The following is a 21,761-nucleotide window of genomic DNA, read 5'->3' on the forward strand; positions in this document are numbered from 1 at the left end:
TAGAACTCAGTGCAGCAATGGAGGATGGAATATTTTTACATATATCAGTATTTGGCAATCACGGTTGCTGAACTACTACACTTATGCAACTTCCCCCTTGGACCACCAGGGACCTTACCGGTCTTTTTTCAAGTGATATATCTCATGCGATGCCAAGAAAGTGCTGCCGGAGGGTGTCCAATCCAACAGATCCTACACGCAGCGCTTTAAATCTAGGTGCTCCGTTCCGATGCGCACAGAGCTACGTATCATATCGGAATGAATCTAACACACATGTGATTTGCACAACGACCCGAAATTGGTTGAAGTCTGGCAAAAACGCAGTAGTATATGGCCAATTACTTGGAAGGTGGCATCCTATTAAAGACCACGTTTGAATATTGAGATTGCATGCCGTTATTAGCCGTTTGGGGGTGATAAACATGAAAATGTAATGAGTGCCCTGTGCCAGAACAAGAGCAATATGGCACAACTGGTGCATTAAAACAATTGAATCACGCCCTAAAGCTTCCCTACCACCCTAGTACAAGTCCAAGGACAGGACTGTAACTCTTGCTCATAGAGTGCCTGGAAAGATACCTACAGCTGATATCACTGTTGCAGTGCCGTCCATTGGCCGTGCAGTCTGTACAACGGTTTAGAAATGCCTGGCACTGTAGCACTTTCTGGTTCTAGCGGCCCAGACCCCTCTGCATGAAGTCATGCACTCAAGGGGTTGATGCAGCACTGGGCACACTGCTGCCCGGTTACTCCGCTGCCCAGGGGCACCTCATTCTTCTCTCATAACCTCAGGCAAAAGGCACAACAGCGATTCTTACAGCAGGTTTCAGAAAACTTTGCCCCATTTTATCCAAAGCAAGAATTTTAGCATTATGCCCATTTCTCAGATACAGCGCCAAGTTATTCACACAGTTCTTGTTTTAGAGACAATTCATACAAGCACATTTCTAATCTCAAATGACATAAAGGAGGGATGACCACCCCCCTCCACCACACCTACGACACTCCACCTCCACCTAAACACATGCAATCCTCTACAAACAGAACATGCACAGCATAATACATCTATGCCAAGCTCCAGCACACAAACTGACTGCCAATAACATAGGCCAACACCTCCCCATGGTAAAGTCACCTCACAGTAACTACAAATGAGTCAACATGATGACTGGTATGTGTTGTGAGGAGAATGAACATGGTTGCTCCTGAAACGGAAATTAAAGGGTGTACACAAAAAAAATGTACTGAATCAATCAAGGCCCAGTAACCCCTGTAGTGTCATAGGGATGAAAAACAAAACAAGCGACACTTGCAGGCCAGTTAAACAAGGCAGTCACCAGGGAGGCACTGTCCAAAACAAAAATAAGAATGTGTATCCTTCACACTGGCGTGGACATCACTAGTTGAGCATGAGTTTATTAGATGCATCATTGATGCTTTTTTGGGTGGGTGTTATTCAATTCTGTGGGGAGGCAATGTGAGGTTCTGTGGAGGCACTATGCACCCACCAGCACCGCAAGGCAGCACTACCATAAATAGATATATTAGGTCCTGTTCCAAAAACTTGAATGCACACATATGCTATAATAGTATATGTAGAATTTTTTTTTTTTTTTTAAAGCAGGGATGGGGAACCTTCGGCCCTCCAACTGTTGTTGAACTACACATCCCAGCATGCTCTGCCACATTTTTTACTATGTGGCCATGCTAAAACTGTTGCAAGGCATGCTGGGATGTGTAGCTCAATTCCTGCTTTAAAGTGTTTAGGGAGATACCAATATAAACAGGCCCTGGTTTTCATTCCAAATGATGACAGCCGTAACATCCACCAAACCACCACGCTGTCATACGGACTCGACCCAAAAGGTGAACAGCATTTGCTTAGTACAAGAGAGCATGATTACAGGTAAGCACGGACGGTGTAATGGTTAGCATTACTGCCTCACAACACTGAGGTCATGGGTTAAATTCCCACCGAGGCCCTAACCTTGCGGAGTTTGTATATTCTCCCTGGTTGCGTGGGTTTCCTCTGGGTGCTTGGGTTTCCTCTGGGTGCTTGGGTTTCCTCCCCCAATCCTAAAGTATACTGGTAGGTTACAGTAACTGGCTCCCAACAAAAATGAACCCTAGTAGGTCTGTGTGCGCATGTACATGTGGTAGGGAATATAGATTGAAAGCTCCACAGGGCCCGATGTGAACGTTCAAAGATTCTCTGTAAAGCGCTGCGGAATATGTGTGCGCTATATAAATAATAGTCTACATAGCGTTTCAAACTCATGCAGCCAGCATCATTGATAATGTCCTTCCACATTCACAGGGAGTGAATTTGATAACCCCACAGTACATAACAAAAAAAGGTCATACAATATTAATCTGAACATATGTATATTTTTTTTAGCGCAGATGAATTGGTACAGAAATCTACAATGATGATGGGTTAGACAACGTCACGAAAGAAGCGACCAAGACAGCCTTTGAACTCGCCTCAGTCCAAGTTACACAGCTGATGTATTTGACTGCAATGAGGAGATTAAGTGCTTAACTGAACAAAACATGTAATCAGAGTTCCAACTATGTAAAGCACCTGTAAGGATCTATCGGCGAGGTTTTTTGAGAGACAAGTCCAGTCTGCCCACAGATAAGATAGCCCTACGTATGACAGCTCAATAGCTAGGTGCATGGCGAACGCTTACGAGAAATGAAACTAGGACAGTGGCTTTGTTGGGGCATTTCACTTGTTAGTAGCTTGCAAACATATGCAAAGCCAGGCCCTTTCTCCTGTGAAAATGCACATAAGCCACGTTAAGCATTTTCTTCAGTGTCAAGGTACAGCTTGTCAGGTAACTGCGACCCTACTTTACACGGATTCCTGCTCGCACTCCAGGAGGGATGAGTGAAGTCTTGGGGCTGGTTGCACAAACAAGTGAATAGCTCTCATACAAATTAGATGGTAGCTATGAACAAAAGAATTGCCCCCTTAGTTGTGAAATAAAGTGTGTGAGGCAAATTGTTCATTTTATAACAAGTGTCAAGATTAATAATGTATAGTATTTGCAAACTTTAGATATTAGCAATTCATTTTATATCTACATATACTTTATATTTAGTGATAGTAGTACAGCCTGTCTCACATATTACCCTTATGTTCTGCTGATATGTTTTTACCAATTCCAATAAGAACTAAACAAAGGTTATTGTAAAAAATGTTAACATCCTAGTTATAAAATAAAAAAAAACCCACCTACAAACACACAGAAGTACGCCCTCCAGCTGTTGTGAAACTATAAGTCCCATCATGCCTTGCCACAGTTTTGCTATTAGGGAATGCTTAAACTATGACAAAGCATGCTGGGGTGTGTAGTTTCACAACATGCGGGAGGGCCACAGTTTGGCCATGCTTGCACTAAGGTAAAGGTGCCCACAGACGCATCAATTTTACGGTGCTATGCGTTTTTGACTGTACAATGGTTCTATACAATTTTTCTTCCAGCTTGCGATGCGATGTGCACTTGGATGCATGCGATGCGAAGCGATGAACCCATGTTTGTACTGTTAATTTCCAGATGTAGTCTAAAAAGTACGTGCAGCACATATTTTTTTAGACATACAATATCGGGCTCCTGGGAACACACATCGCGTCGCACAAGCCCATAAACACCACCCGATAATTGTACATAAGATGCGTTTTGTACTTAAAAAGTACAAAACGCATTCGATAATTGATGCGTCTGTGGGCACCTTAAGACCAGCTGGACCACTAATTGTCGACAGTGAGTAGGTCGACACAAAAAAGGGTTGCCATACCTTTCATCGACACAAGCTTATTATGGGTCAACTTAGGCAAAGTCAACAGTCGAATGGTCAATAGGAGTTTGTGATTTTGGGGTGTCTAATTGTACGTCAACATGGACACCGTATTTATGTACCGCTTCGCTGGCCATGCTTCGGGCACTATTATAATCCGACTATGACCACTTGGATAGTCAAGTAATCATTTAAAAATTCATAAAAAATTCATGCCGACGTTAGTGGACATGGTCTAGCCACTGACTGCACACTGGTAAGACTACTTTATGGAAATGAAGATCTTTTTCACACTTCCTCCCCCAAGCCAGATTTCTTGCCTGAGGCTACAACACAGGAAAGGCCAAAAAAGTAACTAGACTCCCAACACATTCAAACTCTTATAAATGGTAAATAGGATCAGTATGTGTTGTTGCCAATCAGAATGTCAATGAGGAGGACAGGACTATGGTTGGTCGGACTCAGAAGTTTAACTTTTGAAGAGGACAACTCAATGTTTTATGGGTGTCCTTATTTGCATATCGAAAGTCATTTTAAACTAAACAATATGCAACTTTTTTTTTTTTTTACAATGGGTGTCTTGCACAGAAATAACAAGTGGACTTTGTTGCACCTCAGGAGGTGTGCCCCATCGGATTAAATTTTCCACCTGCCAGGGTCCCAGGCCTCACTCTAGAACTTACGATTTGTGAAATGACGACTACGTACAATGCAAGTCCATGTCATTAACTTCACATAAACGAGAAAGTGTCATGTTAGCACAGGGTGTAGCTGCACATTTCACGCCATGCTTTATTTACCTGATAAGAAGATGATCTCAGGGTTTCAGAGGCTATATCACACTCACATTTAATTACCAACAACCTCCCTCTCTATGGATAACAAGCTATCTACTTTCTATGGCATAAGTAGGAAACTTTCAATATCTTCAGCAGCTTGAACTGCAACTTTTCCCAGAAATGTCAACCAACCAGTAAATGTTCAGGAACTCTGAGATTTAACTCAGCAGCTGCTGGCAAGCTCAGTATAGTATGTCATACGCAAACTTCTATTCAGATATTTACTACGAAATCGCTCAGCAACCAAATTGGCGAGTGTCCTGTTTTCACGCTGGCCACTGATAAAAAACGAGACACTGTCGCAGGAGCATGATCACTTCAGTGCTGGTCACGGAAGCGTGCTCCCAGTGACCGTTGCCCCGTACACATGGGGATTTTGTCGCTCAGCAACCACATCCCTGGCGAGTCATGCTGAAAGTCGACCCATGTGTATGGGGATTAAGCGAGAAATTGGCTGACAATACATAGCATTACGGAGGGGGTGCTGGACCTTAAGGATGTCAGCATGGTCATAACCGGTCGCTTCTCGGCCTTTTGGCTAAGATCAAGTGTAGTATCTGTTCTTATCAGTTGGGTCTGGACCGCCCCCTGGCAGAGAATAGAGAAAAGCTGGACCTAATCACCTTGCTACTGAGCTGAGGCGTAGTGTACCTCATGTTCTGGGCGGGTGTAAGGTCTGGCTGAGTATCTTCATCCTGCCGTAGGGGGGGAGCATACCTTCCTACTGGTAGGGAGGGGAGAAGCATCGGGCCTAGTAGATGGGGCTCTTGTTCGGGGGTCCATAGCCTCCGAGGGAGAGTCACTCGAAAAGCCCGGTCTAGTATCCAATCCCAGGAAGACGGGAAAAGCTGGGACTGAGTAGATTGCTCACTGTCCGGGGGGTACATTGGACCTCGGCCAGTGAGACAGCGAAAAGCCCAGCCCAGTACTCAATCCCTGGGAGAGGTGAAACGTCGGGACTGAGTAGGTGTTTTCTTCTCCTTCGGTTGGTCTATTCGGCCGCTGCGGGGGAGACTCATCGAAAAGCCCGGTGGAGTATCCATTCCCATGCCGGGGGGTCGGAAAGGGCCTGCTGGTAGGGCGGAGAAACACTTGGTCGGACGCTGACTGGCTGGCTGCTTGGAGTCCGAGGCTGCACTGTGCCCCCGGGGAAACTCGGGGGTGCCGAACATGCACGGGTGATCCCAAAATCACCATGCACTAGTATGGCACTAGCACTGCGCACTTTCCCTCTAGGTATGCGCTTCACGTCCTTACCTCGTCCTTTTGGATGAGGTAGGACAATTTTTCACACCCCCACCCTGGCCTTCTGGCTAGGGTCCTATATTATTTATTTCTCTTCCCCCTCTCACGTTTGTCACTTTTCACGTTCCTTGTATTTTTTTGTAGTTTGTCACGTTTTTTTTTGGGTAGTGTGGTCGACCCTTCTGGGCCTTCCATTTCCCCAATGTGCCGAAGCTCTCGCCTTTTGGGGAGAGCTTCGGTCCCCCCGAGGACGACCCCGAGCCGCAAGGCAGAGGGAAGTCCACTGCGGGTCTCTCCAAAGCACGGGCTGCGGAGGACCCACCGTCCTAACCCTTTCGGGGGTTGAGGAATGAGGGTCTCTCTAAGCTTCGGCGAAGAGGACCCACCGTTCCCTATTTTCCCCTCTTCAGCCTTATGGTTGAGAGGGGTTAGGGGAAAAACGGGGCCCTGTCTCTTCGGAGACGGACCCATTTCGATCGCACGGCCTCCTTTGCACGTGTTTAGGCACAGCACTGGTGGTGGGGAGCACACCTCGGGCTCCTGAGTTTTTTTTTTTTCAAACCGGTCACTTCACCTTGGGCCAGATGCAATAAGCTTTAAAAGTGATAAAATTGAGAGTGATAAACAGTCAGCCAATCAGCTCCTACCGTTCATGTCACAGACTGCATTTGAAAAATAATGTCAGGCGGGAGCTGATTGGTTGGTTGTTTGTCACTCTCCATTTTATCACTTTTGAAGCTTAGTGCATCTGGCCCCTAATATGCTTATCGATGGTCGGGATGTGCTGTTCCATCAGAAATGCCTGGCAGCACATCGAGGTTAATTTCCCCCTTAAGCTCCTACCCCAAACACAAGACTTAATATTTAGTCAGAAGCCAATTTACACACTGATTTGTTGGGTTGGTGTTAACCCTCACAGAAAGGGGAGTACATGCAAACTGCACATATAGGGCACTGGTTGGTAACTGACCCATAACTACAGTATTTATTTAGTTTCTTATATAGCGCAGCATATTCCGTTGCGCTTTACAAAAGGAGACCGTGATACAACAGAGTATTTACAGACAGTCAAAAGGTAGGAGGGTACTTTGACATACATTAGACACACACATATTATACATACATCACACACACACACACACACACACACACACCCCGAGTACTCTTGTTTTCCCCCACAATCCAAAAATATACTGGTAGGTTGACTTACTCCCAACAAAAGTAACCCTAGAATGAATGTGTGTGCGTGTACATGTGCTAGGGGGGAATGTAAGCTCCATTGGGGGCAGGGACTGATGTGAATGTTCAAATATTCTCTATAAAGTGCTGCGGAATATGCACTCTTTAAATATTTATATATTATGTATTATGTATAAATAACCTGTAATAAAAAATGACAAGCAACATTAAGAAATTGCTAAACCAAGAAATAGTACCAAAACTTATTATTAAAAGATTTATTCAGAACTGTGCTAGAAAGAAACAAAATGCACATTTTGGCATTTAATATTCCTAGGCTAAACACAAGTACATTATTAACTTTGTTGGCCCTTTAATAACATTAAATATTTGCATTTAATCCTGATTATATAAATATTTTTTAACCTTAACATCAGGACACCAGATCCTGTCACCCGCATAACCTGAACTCACACTTTGCACTGTAGTGCTAATTGGGGCTTCAGAGTGAAATGGAGTTGGTGTGCTAACAGGGAAGTACCATAAGAACTAGTGAGCACATGTTCATCCCCAGCTAGCAGCGCTGTCCCCTACACATCTACACAGATATGAAGATTTATGCCCAGGTCGCGCTGCCACTTATATTTGGGAGTGCAGCAGCCAGAGCTATTTTTAACAGCACAGAGGAGAAAAGGAATGAGCTTTGCAGACCCGCAGGGTGCCAGCAAAGCATGGGAGACTAGCCAAGGCCTAACCAACCCCATGGTGCTGCATGCTCCCTAGTGAGGAGAAACTAGGCAGGGAACACAAAGCACAACCCCCTGGGAAATTCGTTAAATGACTTCTAATACTAGTTATTTCTGTAGTGCACATATGCTGCAGCACGTTATGTAGAGATTGGGCATGCACATGCTTCAGTGAGGCTTACACACCATATTCCATATTACTTGCACACACAGATTCTTATTTATTCTTGATCAGATTCGAATTAGCCCAGCAGCATGTTCCTGGAATGAACGCACATGGCTCACAGGGAGCGGAGGCGGCACCGGATCCTGCACCCAGTATAGCCGGGGAGGCCCTCAGGCCTAGGACAGGAGACCCACGTTGCCTGTCTGCATGGGGAATGCTGGGTAGTAGTAGCAGGGGGTGGGCGGGGCCAGTGGAACGTTGGACCGTGAACATTCTGAAATTGGGACGTTGGACTTGGACAGTTCATTAACCCCTGAGCTGCCGGGCGCTGTGCAGCCGCCGTACTGTATGACCCCGCATAGTGTTCTCCCACCTGCCCGGATCACAGGAGACACACATGCCATCATGGGTGCTGGAGTGGAGCCACCGATCCTCCACCCACTAGGCCAGACTGCAGTGTCATCAAAGGGTGTACTAGGCAACCCCTTCCCCCTTTTGTCACCGCCCCCCGCTTCTCTCTTCTGTGTCACAAGCCTGGTAATGGGAGGGCGAATCAAGCAGGTGACCTTATAAGCACCCCCTAAAATACATACAAGCGGGGAGGGGGCAACCCTAAAAAGGATGACCCCTAAGTTAAAAAAATATAAATAAAAAAAATACAGGAGCACATTTCACCCACATGGTGCCCAGATCCATAATGGGAGACACTCCCAGCAGCGCCCGCAGACAGTGCAGAGATCGGGGCTGCAGAACAGCATAAGTGGCACTCTAGTCTGCCCCCGCAGGAGCCCAGCCAGAAATAGGGGGCACAGAGATAGCACATTACAGAGTGGAGCATGCATGCCAGTGCCATCATACATTACACCCCATCCAGGCCAGGGTAACCCATCACACAGCCCATCTACCCAGATACCATGCTGGCTCTGCTGGTGCACTTACCTGCCGGGAGCTGCCCATTGACCGGCCCTCCGTGGCCACCGCTCGCCTTGATCCAGGGGTTCACCTTGGGCGGAGGAGCTTCCACAAACTCTTTGCGCCCCAGCGCTTCATCGCCCTCCTGCCCCAGCTCCTGCTTCCCTCCCTCCGGCGGCCGCCTTTCCTCCACCTCGCCGTCCGCTGGAGGCGCCGGCGGCTGCTGCTGCTGCAGGGGCGGCGGTGGCAAGAGCGGAGCCTCTACCTGAGTCGCCATGTCCCCCACCACCACCCGGGCGGGGATGAGGTGTCAGGCACCCGGGCTTTTTCTCTTCTCGCAGGGCGTGAAGGGACGCGGTCGGAGCGCACTGGGTAGCGAGCACGGGGTTAGCAATCACCGGGCGGCCTCCCGAAGTCACCGCGGCTGCTGCAATATGGAAGCCAAGGAAGACCACGCGATGGGACTGTGCGGGGACGCGCTCTGAGACACGCCGACGTGCGCGCTCCCCGCTGCGAGGGGGGGGCGAGGAGGTGGTGGCCGGTGGGTGGGACAGCGTGTGTGGTGGTGTGTGGTTAGTTAGGGAGTCATTCACTCTCTCTCCACTCTCGTTCTCAGTGTGGCATTCCAGCTGCTGTGGGACTACAGATCCCAGCCTAACCTACAACACTTTATTAAGGCATGCAGGGGTATGTGGTTTCACTGCAGCTGGAGGGCCACATGTTGTCTACCTCTGCTGTACACTTATCAGCAGCTCTTCCCACAGTTCTTCAGCGACAACTACACTCCAACTGTCATGCTGGGATTTGTAGTTCCCTGTTTCTCGCCTCGCCCTGTTCCCCTTTATATACACAATTATCATAAAAGTGTATTTCTTCTTGAATTGAATTAAACTAATATATATATATTTTTTTTTTTAAAAACCTGTTCTTCAATACATTTATAAAATTCTCATTTTAACCCACATTTTTGAAGCCTGCTTCCAGTTGTAGTCGACAACATAACATGCTGGCACTAGAGTATGTGTTACTAATAAAATGAAAAATAAAAAAAGTCTCTTTTTAAAATTCTTCAAGTGGTGCTTAACATATATCTGCTGCACAGAGTTACGCACTGAAGGGGTAATTCAGTTCTGCTGGCTAGGCTGTGTTAATCCGTCAAGCGCACAACCAAATCCCCCCAGCCGACCGAGTGCACAAGCAATTGAAAATATCAGCGAAGGAGCTCTTTGTGGGGGTCTTCACATTGCATTAGTGCCTATGGGCATGCGCAGACCCCACCAACGTACAGGGGAGCAAATTCGGAGCTGAACGTACAGGTCTGAATGGCCCCCTGAGTGCAGATATTTATGTACTATGGGCCTGATTCGGAGTTGATCACTGTTAAACTCTGTAAATTTGCAATATGTTTTATTATTGAATGACTGCATGCTTACGGATCGTAGGGTCGCATGCGAAAGCCAAAATAGCGACAGAAATAGCGCTGTTGGATTCACAGTGCCATTCACAGCTCCTACGGTATTTTGGCACTTGTTTGGAATATTTCTCTTCTCCATTGAGAGCCCGAAGCAGCTATTAATTAATACCCCTTTTACACTGAGGCAAATACCCAGGTTTTTGCCTCGGGGACCCGGGTCAGCAGTATCCCTGAAAATAAAAAAAGGCATCAAACATTTGATAAATAATATTCATCAACATCAGCAAATCTTAATTACCAAGCACGCATTATACCATTTTTTGTGATCATTTACCCACTGGGTGGTGCTATGCTTAGGAGATTGGGTGGGATTCTCTAATCAAAATATGCTGTAAAAAAACCCTGTTATCAAGGTTTCTACCGTATTTTGATATGGAGGAAAACCCGCACGGCCTATGGGCTTCTTAACGTGACCCACGCCACCCCGCACTGACCCCCGTGGCCTTGTGTCGGCCCCCTTCACCTGTGTCTAGGTAGCACAGTGCTATGCTGCCTTGACCTGTGACCTCCGCCTCCCTGCACTGTAATTACTCTTCCGGGTGTAGGGACAAGGAGGAGAGCCCGCCCGCAGCAGCAGCACATAACCCGGGTAAGGGAGGGAGGGAGGGGGGAGCCGCTGGGACCCGCTGCACATCTCTGGCTCACTGCAAAGGACAGCTCTTAACGCAAGAGCTGTCCTTTGCCATAACTTTAGCATATGTTAGTCAGGGCGGGCGCCACCACTAGGCAGCTTTAGGCATTTGCGTAGGGCGCCGGCCACTGGAGGGCGGTAATGAGCTGCAGGAGCCAGGAGGAGCAGCAGTAGGAACAGGAAGGTTCCCGCGGCGCCGAGGAGAGCAGGAGCCAGGAGGAAAGCACCTGGGAGCATGGTGAGTGATTCTACCCCCACCCCTGGAGCCCGCATCTCCCTCCAAACACACACCCCACCCGGAGCCTGGCCGGAGCCGCCCCCCCTCCCCGTGGAGCGCGACGCTACGGCCGCATCCTCCCAGCGTAGCGGCGGCCGCATCCGATCACCCCCCCTGGAGCAGGTAAGCGCCGAGGCGCCAGAGTGCCCCCCCGCCTGGGGCGCTCTGGTGCCTTGCACCGGCCCTGATGTTAGTGCATATACGATAATTATGTCTGCGGTAACCGGCGATGTGCGGCGGACGGGGTGTGGATATTACAGCATCCTGCCGAGTGTGTTTGTAGCCACACCCTTTTGCAAATAACAGGGTTTTTTGCCTCGTGGACCCGGGTCAGCATCAGTGTAAAAGGGCTAGCTGAAAAAAAACCATGGGTCCATTTCCCCATGAATCCTACCGTGGTCCGGTCAGTATGGAGGTTGGGCAGGGGGTGCACACAGCCTCCGCTACTGTCTGAGGTACTCTGCAAACAGCAGTGGAGCTGAGGAGGGGGTGAACGGATGCTGTGTGCGACATCCATTCACCTCGTGGACTGGGGGCACCGCTGTGTAAACGGGAAAAATCCCAGATCGGACCCGGATTCAAACCGTGTTCCAAATACTGGGTCGGATCCGGGATTTGGGTTCATTCAGAGTTTTTTTGAGTTACAATCCACCTACTGACTTATTTCATCTCCCTTTGGAGCTGTCAGTCTGAACACTATTGTTAAATGTCATCCAGATATTGATTTATGATACAGTATAACTAGAATTTAATATACTTTAGAGCAGGGGTCCTAAAACTATTTTGCTCTGGGACCCCATTAGACAATAAAAATGCACAATAAACTCCGAATAAGCTCCGAAGGCGCGCGTCAAAAATTTGCATCAAAATGCCCATTACACGTTAAGCCACACACCATAATGTCCATTACTTGTTATTATGCCAAACACTGTAATGCCTATTACAAATTATGCAACATAAATGCTGCTAACCTACATGTTGTTGCCAGGGGTTCCATGTCCGTTGCCATGTGGGATTACATGTACGTTGCCATGTGGGATTACATGATCATTTCCAGGAGTTCTATACTTGTTGCCATGTGGGATTACATGCTTGTTGCCAAGGGGGAATACATGCTCGTTGCCATGTGGGATTACATACCCGTTGACATGGGGGTTACATGGTCGTTGCCATTTGGGAATATATGCTCCCAGTAATGGGGTACAGCCGGGCAGAGAGCCAGGGGCTGCCCAGCTGTGTTCACAGGGCTGCAGTCCCCTAATCCTGCCTAATTCAAATCCCCCTGTCATTTCTAACATTTCCCCCCTGTCATTTCTGACATTCCCTTCCCCCCTGTCATTTCTTACATTCCCTCCCCCCTAACAGGGACAGTCGCTGCCAGGAAGGACTGTATGCATAATGCACTGACAGCCGGGCAGACAGAGAGCCGGCACTGCCCGGCTGTATTCACAGTACTGCATGTCCCAGACTCCCGGCTATTTCAAATCTTGCCCTGCCGCTGCGGCAGCGCGAGATTTTAAATAGCCGAGAGTCCGGGACATGTGAATACAGCCGGGCAGTCCCCTTCTCGGTCTGCCCGGCTGTCAATTATGCATACAGTCCTACCCGATGGCCGCGGCGGCTGTCTCTGTGGGCGGGGGTTGACAGGGGGGGCACATGCCTGGGTGTAAAGACGTAACTACCATAGGTGCAAGGGGTGCAGCTGCTATTGGGCCCAGAGCTGAAGGGGGCCCATCTTTACTGTATAAGTTATATTTTCTATATACATTTATCATCAATATTTGGTATATAGGCCCTTACAAACTTTTGCTATGGGGCCTGTGAATATCTCGTTACGCCCCTGCCTGGGTGCATGCCCCTAAATCCGCCCAGCATTGTGGAGGTACAGAATGATGGGAGGAGTCTAAAATAACAGACAATCCAACAGATTTTTCAGACTCCTTGAATCACTGACTGAGATTAGAAAAGTCATCAGCCTGATGGTCAGCAACATGGAGTCGTAACCCCATGCTGAGTAGGTCTGGACCCACTTTGGGGTCAGGACCCACAGTTTGAGAACCGCTGCTTTAGAGTGTTATCTGCATCATTAATATGCACTATGCTTCAAGTATATATGACAGTAGCGCACGCAGGGGGGGTTTCCGAATACCCAGAAACCCCCCCAGAAGTCTAAGGGCACTAGTCTGAAAGCTGAGGGTCCCCTCTTTCCATGGGTACAAGAATTTTAAAAATCGGCCCTTGGGAACCGAAGATATATGACTTTAAAGCAGTGGTCCCCATCCAAGCCTGTTAATTGCTCTTCCCAGTCAGATATTTCAGGTTCTTTCTGACTTAGAGTTTTTCTGAGGGTATATTCCAAAAGCTGGGACTCTCCCCCTTTGATGGAAAGTAGTAGTTTGTCTCTACTATGCCCAGAACCTGAGATATCAGCCTTCCAGCAGCTGGTTACTGCTCCAGCTCCACACACCTGGTATGTAGTTTTATATACTCGTTGGCAGATTGCTCTGCCTCCTGAACTCTGATCCCCTAGTCCCCAATACCATTTGGTAGGTGGGATTCTCTAGTTTTTAATTCCATTACAATCTAAGAAATCTATTTCCGGATACTGGAGATATCTGCAGTCAAGCAAGTTGTCCTCCCACCAGAAAATTATGAATAATAAACACACTCCACTATACACCCCTCCTCTGCGTATTAAACATCCTCTACCACCCTGGAAGTTATGTATCAGGGCCCCTTCATTCAGCCCAATGCCCCCTTCTCCCACCCCATCTCCCACCATCTGTGCAGTAAAGGGGTAATTAGTGGAAATTACTGATCCAGGCCCTACATGCTGAGCAGTTGATATAATACCCCCTACCACCTGTGGGACATCAAAGCTTCCCCCACCCCTACCGCTGGAGGATCGGTAGGGGCCCCAATACATTGCTATGCCCAGGGGCCTACACTGCTGTTGATGCCCCTGTATGTATATATATATATATATATATATATATATATATATATATATGTATGTATGTGTATATATATATATATATATATTTATTTGTTTTTATTATTTATATACATTTGGTCTATCTATAATACTTTAACTGACCCGGCATATACTGGGTCACCTAAGTGTCCATTTCCGTGCTTTGCTCCGCCCCTCTGGAATCCCCCTTCGGAAAATCCTGCGTTTGCCACTGTATGATAATACATTAATGTGTTCAGTGTTTGTGTATTGTAATTGCTTAGAGGGATTTCCTTATGCTAAATATTATCATTTTTAATTGTTAATAAAACTACTTATTAATTATTTTGCGCTCTCTGAGATTTTATCTCTACTTTACCTATTGTTCTATCCAGTAATTTTTCCAGATTACATTTGGGAGCTTCATATCTATTTATTGTTTACAAGACGTGCATATTTTGCTCTCTTGCTTATTTGCTTAAATTTCAGCAGTTACCTGTGATATTATGGGCTGTCTTTGCAGCAAAATGTGTATCCCTGCACCCAGGAGGGAGGTAAGTGCGCTGTTATATTTATGGGCTGTACATTGCATATAGAGGATGATCACAGGCTGCAATAGGGGGAGCTCATGAGATATTGGGTGTTTCTGGGCAAGATATGGGGGTGATTTGTCCAGTTCTGTAGCCTAGATGGGGGGATAGGTATATTGTATTGTTATTCTCGATGTGCACAAATTTCCACACTTTTAATTAAGTTTTTTTTACATGTATTGAACATCCATGTAACAAAAATGGGAACGCTGCTCTTCTCCTCTAGGGGGGCAATTCAAGTGTTTTGCATGCCGACGACCACTAGATGACACATTATTGTTATGTAGCATTAGGGGTACATGGGTGGGTGATGCTGCCTGTATGTAGCATTGGGGGTACATGGGTGGGTGATGCTCCCTGTATGTAGTATTAAGGGGTACATGGGTGGGTGACGCTCCCTGTATGTAGCATTAGGTGGTACATGGGTGGGTGACGCTCCCTGTATGTAGCATTAGGTGTACATTGGTGGGTGACATCATGTACCTCTCCTGTACCCTCCCCTGCACAATTCCTAGGCAGCAGTGTCACATAATGTGGACATGTTATGTAGTAACACTTACGTTTTACCATTAGCCTCACAGGCTCTCACATTATCAGCATTGAAGCGTCATCTCACCACCTTGCTGGGCTATGTAGTTCTGCTGCTGTCGTACATGTTGACCTCCTCTCCCAATTTTGGCTGTGTGCAGTGTGCTCCTTCTCCTACCAGTAGCTGCCTCCTGCCCACTCTCCTCCCACCTGACTCTAACTGCCACTAACTGCCCATGCGCCCTGGTGACCATCATCCTGTAATATGTGCACATATGAAATACACAGGTCCCAGGGGTCAGAGTTAATATCAACTCTCAATATGTCCAATGAGCAGTCAAATTTAGCGGGGGGGGGGGGGGGGGGGGGGGGGGTTTCTCCCAACATGACCCATTCCAGGAGGGACAATGCTCTGTTCCTGGGCTCCCCTCTGATATTATGATTGCTGTCACCTGGGTTGTGAAGAAAGGTGATAGCAATCATAAAATAAGAGTAGGGATCTACAACCACCATCGATGATTCGTAGTGATTGATGGTTTATGACTGATGTAGCATAAAACATTTTTACTATCGATGGAGAATCGGATGGTTTGCCTTCATCGATGGTGCAACATAAAACCTGTGATGCCGTGCCCGTGGTACTGATTGGACCACGAGCCAGTCAATCACATAAAAGGGATGACCATTGGTTGTTGAAACCACAAATACATACTGCAGATTTCTACCATTGATGACCACATGCAATATCGCCATCGATGGCAACCACACCGATGGTCATATATAATTAAACTAGTCCAAGACCAGAGCATTTTGTCCATTCTGGAGTGGGTCTAGTTGGAAGGTATTTAATATATATATATATATATATAAATATATATATATATATATATATATACTAGCTGACCCGCCCGGCGTTGCCCGGGAAAACCTTGGGGTTTCTTTATTTCCAAAATTGCTGAAAAATGTCATCTTACAGTATGCTGTGACAAAGACCTAAGATTGTAATTTGTTATAGATTCCACCATAATGGTAGAATGTGTTTGCATTGATACTCAATGATGGCAATGAAATCAGGTGTGGTGGTGTTGTTTGAAACACAACGCTCCTGAGTTGATAACTTGTATGTGTTGATGAATTCCACATCCACTCCTGAGATTTAGCACCTACTTTATGAAATATCCTCCAACATCTGAGGGTCAGAAATCGGTACAAAATCAGAAAGGGACATGTCCACACCTCAATTTCTATACTTTCAATGGTACAGTTTCTAGGGTTTGTAATTACAGGCGCTGAGTGCGTGGGGTCCAGGGTGGGCGTTACTTAACGCGACATTATTAATTAAAAATTCACTGCTCCCTGCCACTGCCACTCCCCTCACCGTACCTGCCTGCAGCAGTCTCTGAGGTCTGGGGATCTGTAAAGCACATGCACCGGGCATCTCTAGCAAACAGTGGGGCAGCCCCTGAGTGTGGGAGCAGGTCCGCGGGCCTGGCCACATGACGTCATGACGCGACGCACGCTACCCGCACCACTGTAATGCACTACTGGGAATGGGTGCAATGGTCCAAATTCTTCCCTACACCCGCCGAGCCAATCCACTGATCCAGCCATCACAATCATCAATGGATGCATTGATAAGGTTTGGAGTTTAAGAAGTTGAAGAATAAGACTGAGAAAAAGAATTGCCATGTTACAAAGTGTACAATTTACTCAATAAATCTTGAAAAAAATGTAAGTGTACATAGAAGTACAATCAAGAAATGAAAGTAGGATTAAAAAATAAGTTCTGATTCAAACTGATAATTGTTTGGATGGGGTGGGTTGTGAAACAAATCTATAGGTAGGGGTATGGATATTGTGGGCATAATTGGTGTTTGTTACACCTACAGGGGGCCCTCAATTGATGGGATTTTCAATACAGTGTCATGGTCACAGTGTCACCATAGGGGGATTCCCAATTGGGGTACAGGTGGTCTTTTAGGGACCCTTTACAATCCTGTAGGTCTCTTCTCCTTGAGCTTACAGTCTCCCTTAATGATAGTCAATCACTGAGGGAGACCGTAGGCTCCAGGAGAAGAGACCAACGGGATTGTAAAGGGGTCCCTAAAAGACCACCTGAACCCCAATTGGAAATCCCCCTATGGTGACATTGTAGTAAGAATTTCTCATCAACTGGGGACCCGCTGTAGGTGTACCAAACACCAATTATGCCCACAATATCCATACCTCCTCCACCTATAGATTTGTTTCGCAACCCACCGCCATCCAACAATTATCAGTTTGAATCAGAATTTATTTTTGAATCCTACTTTCATTTCTTGATTGTACTGTACTTCTATGTACACATATTTTTTTCACGATTTATTGAGTAATATGTACACTATAACGTGACAAATCTTCATCTCAGTCTTATTCTTCAACTTCTTACACTCATAACATTCCAACAAATGCATGCAGCGCTTATGCCCATCGACCAAACATTATCTATGAACCAAAAGAGTCTGGGAAACCCTTAAGGCAGAGCAGTGCCTGATATCCAACTGACTAACAGGGTGAGTGCAGTGTACCCACTTTGTATTGATCAATGGGTGCATTGGCCAGGACAAAGATTTCTCAGTGCAACTGGCCGGGGAGCGCAGTGACAGGCTGGAGGACTGGAGAGACGGATATGGGGAACAAAGTAGAAACGGCACATTAGGTACAGTTTTTATTTGCCGGTACAGATGGTTAAATAAACGGCAAATTATTTTTATGTGTTCTGTGTGTTTGTGTGTGTTGTACTGTTTTTGTGTGTGTGTTGTAGTGTATGTGGTTGTGTGTGTTGTATTGTATGTATCTGTCCAATGCGTAAGTGTGTGAGTTGTGCTACGTATATACAGTATGTGTGTGTTGTGTCTTTGTGTATCTGTGCAATGTTTAAGTGTGTTTTGTGTGTGTCATACTGTTTTTTGGGTGTGTGTGGTGAATGTGGGTGTGTGTTGTGCTGTTAGAGGTATGTTATGTGTGTGTGTTGTGAGCATCTGCCCTATGTGTAAGTGCGTAAGGTGTGCTATGTATAAATCTGTGTGTGTGTAGTGTGCTGTGTGTATCTGTGCAATGTTTAAGTGTGTGTTTTGTGTATTGTACTGATTTTGGGTGTGTGTTGTAGTGAATGTGGGTGTGTGTTGTACTGTGAGTGTTGTGTTGTGTGTATCTGCCGAATGTGTAATTTTGTGATGTGTGCTACGTATATATGTGTGTGTAGTGTGCTTTGCGTATCCTGGCAATGTTTAAGTGTGTGTGTTCTGTGTGTTTGTTGTACTGTTTTTGGGTTTGTGTTGTAGTGTGTATGGATTTGTATTGTACTGCATGTGGTGTGTTGGGTGTTTGTGTATCTGTCCAATGTGTAAGTGTGTGAGGTGCTCTACGTATAAATGTGTGTGTTGTGTGCTATGTGTGTGTATGTGGTGTAGTGTGTGTGTGTGTGCGTGTACAATGTGTATGTGTGTGTGTGTGTGTGGTGTGGTCTATGTATATCCTCAATTATTTCCTAATTGTTTAAAGCCTTCACCATAATGTAAGAATGTGTCATTCATACTCAATGACAGCAATGAAATCAGGTGTGGAGTTGTTCCTTCGCGAACGGTTTCCCAGATCATCGATCTTTTCCCCAGAACATCAATGAAGGAAAATTACAACTTGGTGTTTTTTTAAATTTCTAAGTGAAATTTCCCAAAAACGGCTTCGAGGTGCACACCACCGGGTCCAGAGGTATCTTGTTGCTGAATTTGGTGTCTCTGAGTGCCACGGTGTGTCCGCAATGCGACGGACACGCACACACACACACGCACACAGACTCTTCAACTTATTATATAGACTATCTGATAACAAGGTGTCTCATATAACCACATTGCTACCGATTTATCTTAGTGGGTTTTCTGTCTGAGCGGCGGCTAACTACTCGCAGTCATCTGTAAATTTGCAAATGAGCAATCAATGAATCACGCCCAATATTACATCAAATAAAGAGTTGGTTAGTAAAACTACCTCTTCTACAGTGGTTATATCTGCTTTTGTTATTGTAACGCTAACTGAGAACGCCTTCCTTAATTTTTTTTTGCTACTAACTGTTCTGTGCAGAGCCGGCCTTATCCAATTTGATGCCCTAGGCAAGATTTTTGTTGGTGCCCCCTAGGCCCCAGATGATGCCACCACCAAGTATTCAACTCACCCCCCCCCCCCTGCACTCGCCATTACCACCTCGCAGGTTTTCCCAATGAGGTGGAAACTGCGAGTGGGGCCATGAAAATTGCGAGGCTCGCCTCTATATGCAGTGGGCTCGCTGCATTTTCAGTGAGCCTCACCGTTCTGGGGAAACCTCGCCGCACCTCTGACAGGCGGAAGTTACAGCAGCGGCTGCAGTGCCAGGGTCCCAAGCATAGGCAAATCTAGAAATATGGTAATGGATGGTCCCAGATCCAAATACTCAAGCAGGTTGGACCCTTGCGTGGCAAAAAGGGGGCGTGGTATTACACATTAGACCACACACCGTAATGCCCATTACACATAATATCACACACCGTAATGCCCATTACCCATTTTAGCAGACTCCGTAATACCCATTGCACATAAAGTCACATACCATAATGCCCATTACACATTGTGCCACACATCCTGATGCCCATTACATACTATAACAACGTAGTGCACATTACATATTTGACACATAAGTGCCGCTTATGTACATGCTCATTGCTAGGGGTTTTTTGCTTGATTCCTGGGGCTTCATGCTTGATGCCAGGGGCTTCATCCTCGATGCCAAGGGGGCTTCATGCTCGATGCCAAGGGTGCTTCATGCTCGTTGCGAAGGGGTAATATATGCTTGATGCCAAGAGGGAGATAGATGTTCATTGCAAAGGGGGAGTGAAATTGCTCGTTGCCAAGGGGGGGGGGGGGAGATTGCTAATTGCCAAGGGGGAATACATGCTTGTTGCCAAGAGGGAGTGAATTGCTCCTTTCAAGGGGCAATGCATGCTTGTTACCAAGAGAGAGTGAATTGCTCATTGCGAAGGGGGAGGGAATTGCCCATTGCCTATGGGGAGGGAATGGCTCATTGTCAAGGGGGAGTGAGACCGCTGGCCACACACAATTTAAATAAATGACAGCCGGGCAGAGAGATCTGTGCGCTGCCCGGCTGTATAGTTTAATCAGGTCCGTCGACATCTTCAATTCTCCTACTGGACCGTGAGCCAATAGGAGCTCACGGTCCGGCAGCCAATCAGGAGCGGCATCGGTGGTATTGGTGGCCACTCCTGATTGGCTGCCGAATTTTGGCTAACTTCACTTAAGATGTACTTTAGATTTTTTAGACTATCTTTCAATTTGGCCCTAGGCCAAATAGATTCTATAGGTAGGTAGACTCCCCAGACTAAAAAAGCAATATAGCAGCGCTATAGATTTTAAACCAGTTAATAACAAGTGAATCAAGTTATTATAAAATTATAACAAATTTAATGGCACAATTTTATCCGGATATAAAATATCATCATAAAATAAAGTTTAAGATCAAAACTTGATATAGGTGGATTTTAGCATATCATATAACCTGCACTGGACGGATGGGAGTCCTTTATGGAGAAGTCTCCCCAGACTGTCTGCCTACAGTTTTATTGGTACTTGTTTCCTAGCACGGCCACACCGATTTACATCGGGGTGGTCGTGTCGGAAAAATCGGGTCGATCGCATCGCATGCGATTTGGTCGCATGCGATGCGATCGACGCGACCGACCGATTTTGGACCCGATTTTTTTTTTAATGAAATGTAAATCGGGTCCCTGGGACCCGATTTTACATTGGATTCAATGTAAAATATTCCCAACCCCCCCAAATGTCACGGCGTACACCCCACCCCACGATAGACGCCATCCCGAAGCGTGGCGAGCGCAGCGAGCCACCGAGCCCGAAGCGTGGCAAGCGCAGCGAGCCCCGCGAGGGGACGCGTATACCTGTGAAGTTATACGCGTCCGCTCGCCACGCTTCGGGCTCGGTGGCTCGCTGCGCTCGCCACACTATTCTATTCTCAACTCCACGCCGACGTGGATAGTAGGGGAATGAAAAGGTCGGAGGACGCGCACCGCCGCCCCTTGCGGGCTCGCTGCGCTCGCCACGCTTCGGGTTGGCGTCTATCGTGGGGTGACGACGGGGACATCTATAATGTGAAATGGGTCATATTGGCCCATTTCACATTTTTCACATTTTTTCACGATTTCAATGTTAAAAAATATTTTAACATTGAAGCCTATGGAAAAATCGGGGGCATCGCGTCGGGACCAATGTTAATGGTCCCGACCGACGCGATGCCCCCGATATTTTTCCTTTCCCGACAAGATTTCAATGTTAAAATATTTTTTAACATTGAAGCCTATGGGGAAATCGGGG

General features: G+C 46.6%; 1 protein-coding gene and 1 pseudogene across 3 annotated transcripts in view; one reads left to right on the forward strand and one right to left on the reverse strand.

Moving 5' to 3' along the window:
• LARP1 (La ribonucleoprotein 1, translational regulator) overlaps positions 1 to 9,374 on the reverse strand; it is a 50,307-nt gene extending 40,933 nt beyond the window's left edge. For 2 of the 3 annotated variants that reach the window (XM_083181724.1, XM_083181723.1), the window contains exon 1: positions 8,919 to 9,374. In XM_083181724.1, coding sequence (XP_083037850.1) covers positions 8,919 to 9,168 — 250 coding nt within the window. In that variant the 5' untranslated portion in view covers positions 9,169 to 9,374. The remainder of the gene's footprint in view (positions 1 to 8,918) is intronic. The other variant, XM_083181725.1, reaches the window with a different exon arrangement.
• LOC146076310 (U2 spliceosomal RNA) lies at positions 5,162 to 5,263 on the forward strand (annotated as a pseudogene).
• Positions 9,375 to 21,761: the final 12,387 nt, after the last annotated feature.

This window comes from Crinia signifera, chromosome 4 (genome assembly GCF_055691185.1).
Source record: "Crinia signifera chromosome 4, ASM5569118v1, whole genome shotgun sequence".
Classification (NCBI taxonomy): domain Eukaryota; kingdom Metazoa; phylum Chordata; class Amphibia; order Anura; family Myobatrachidae; genus Crinia; species Crinia signifera.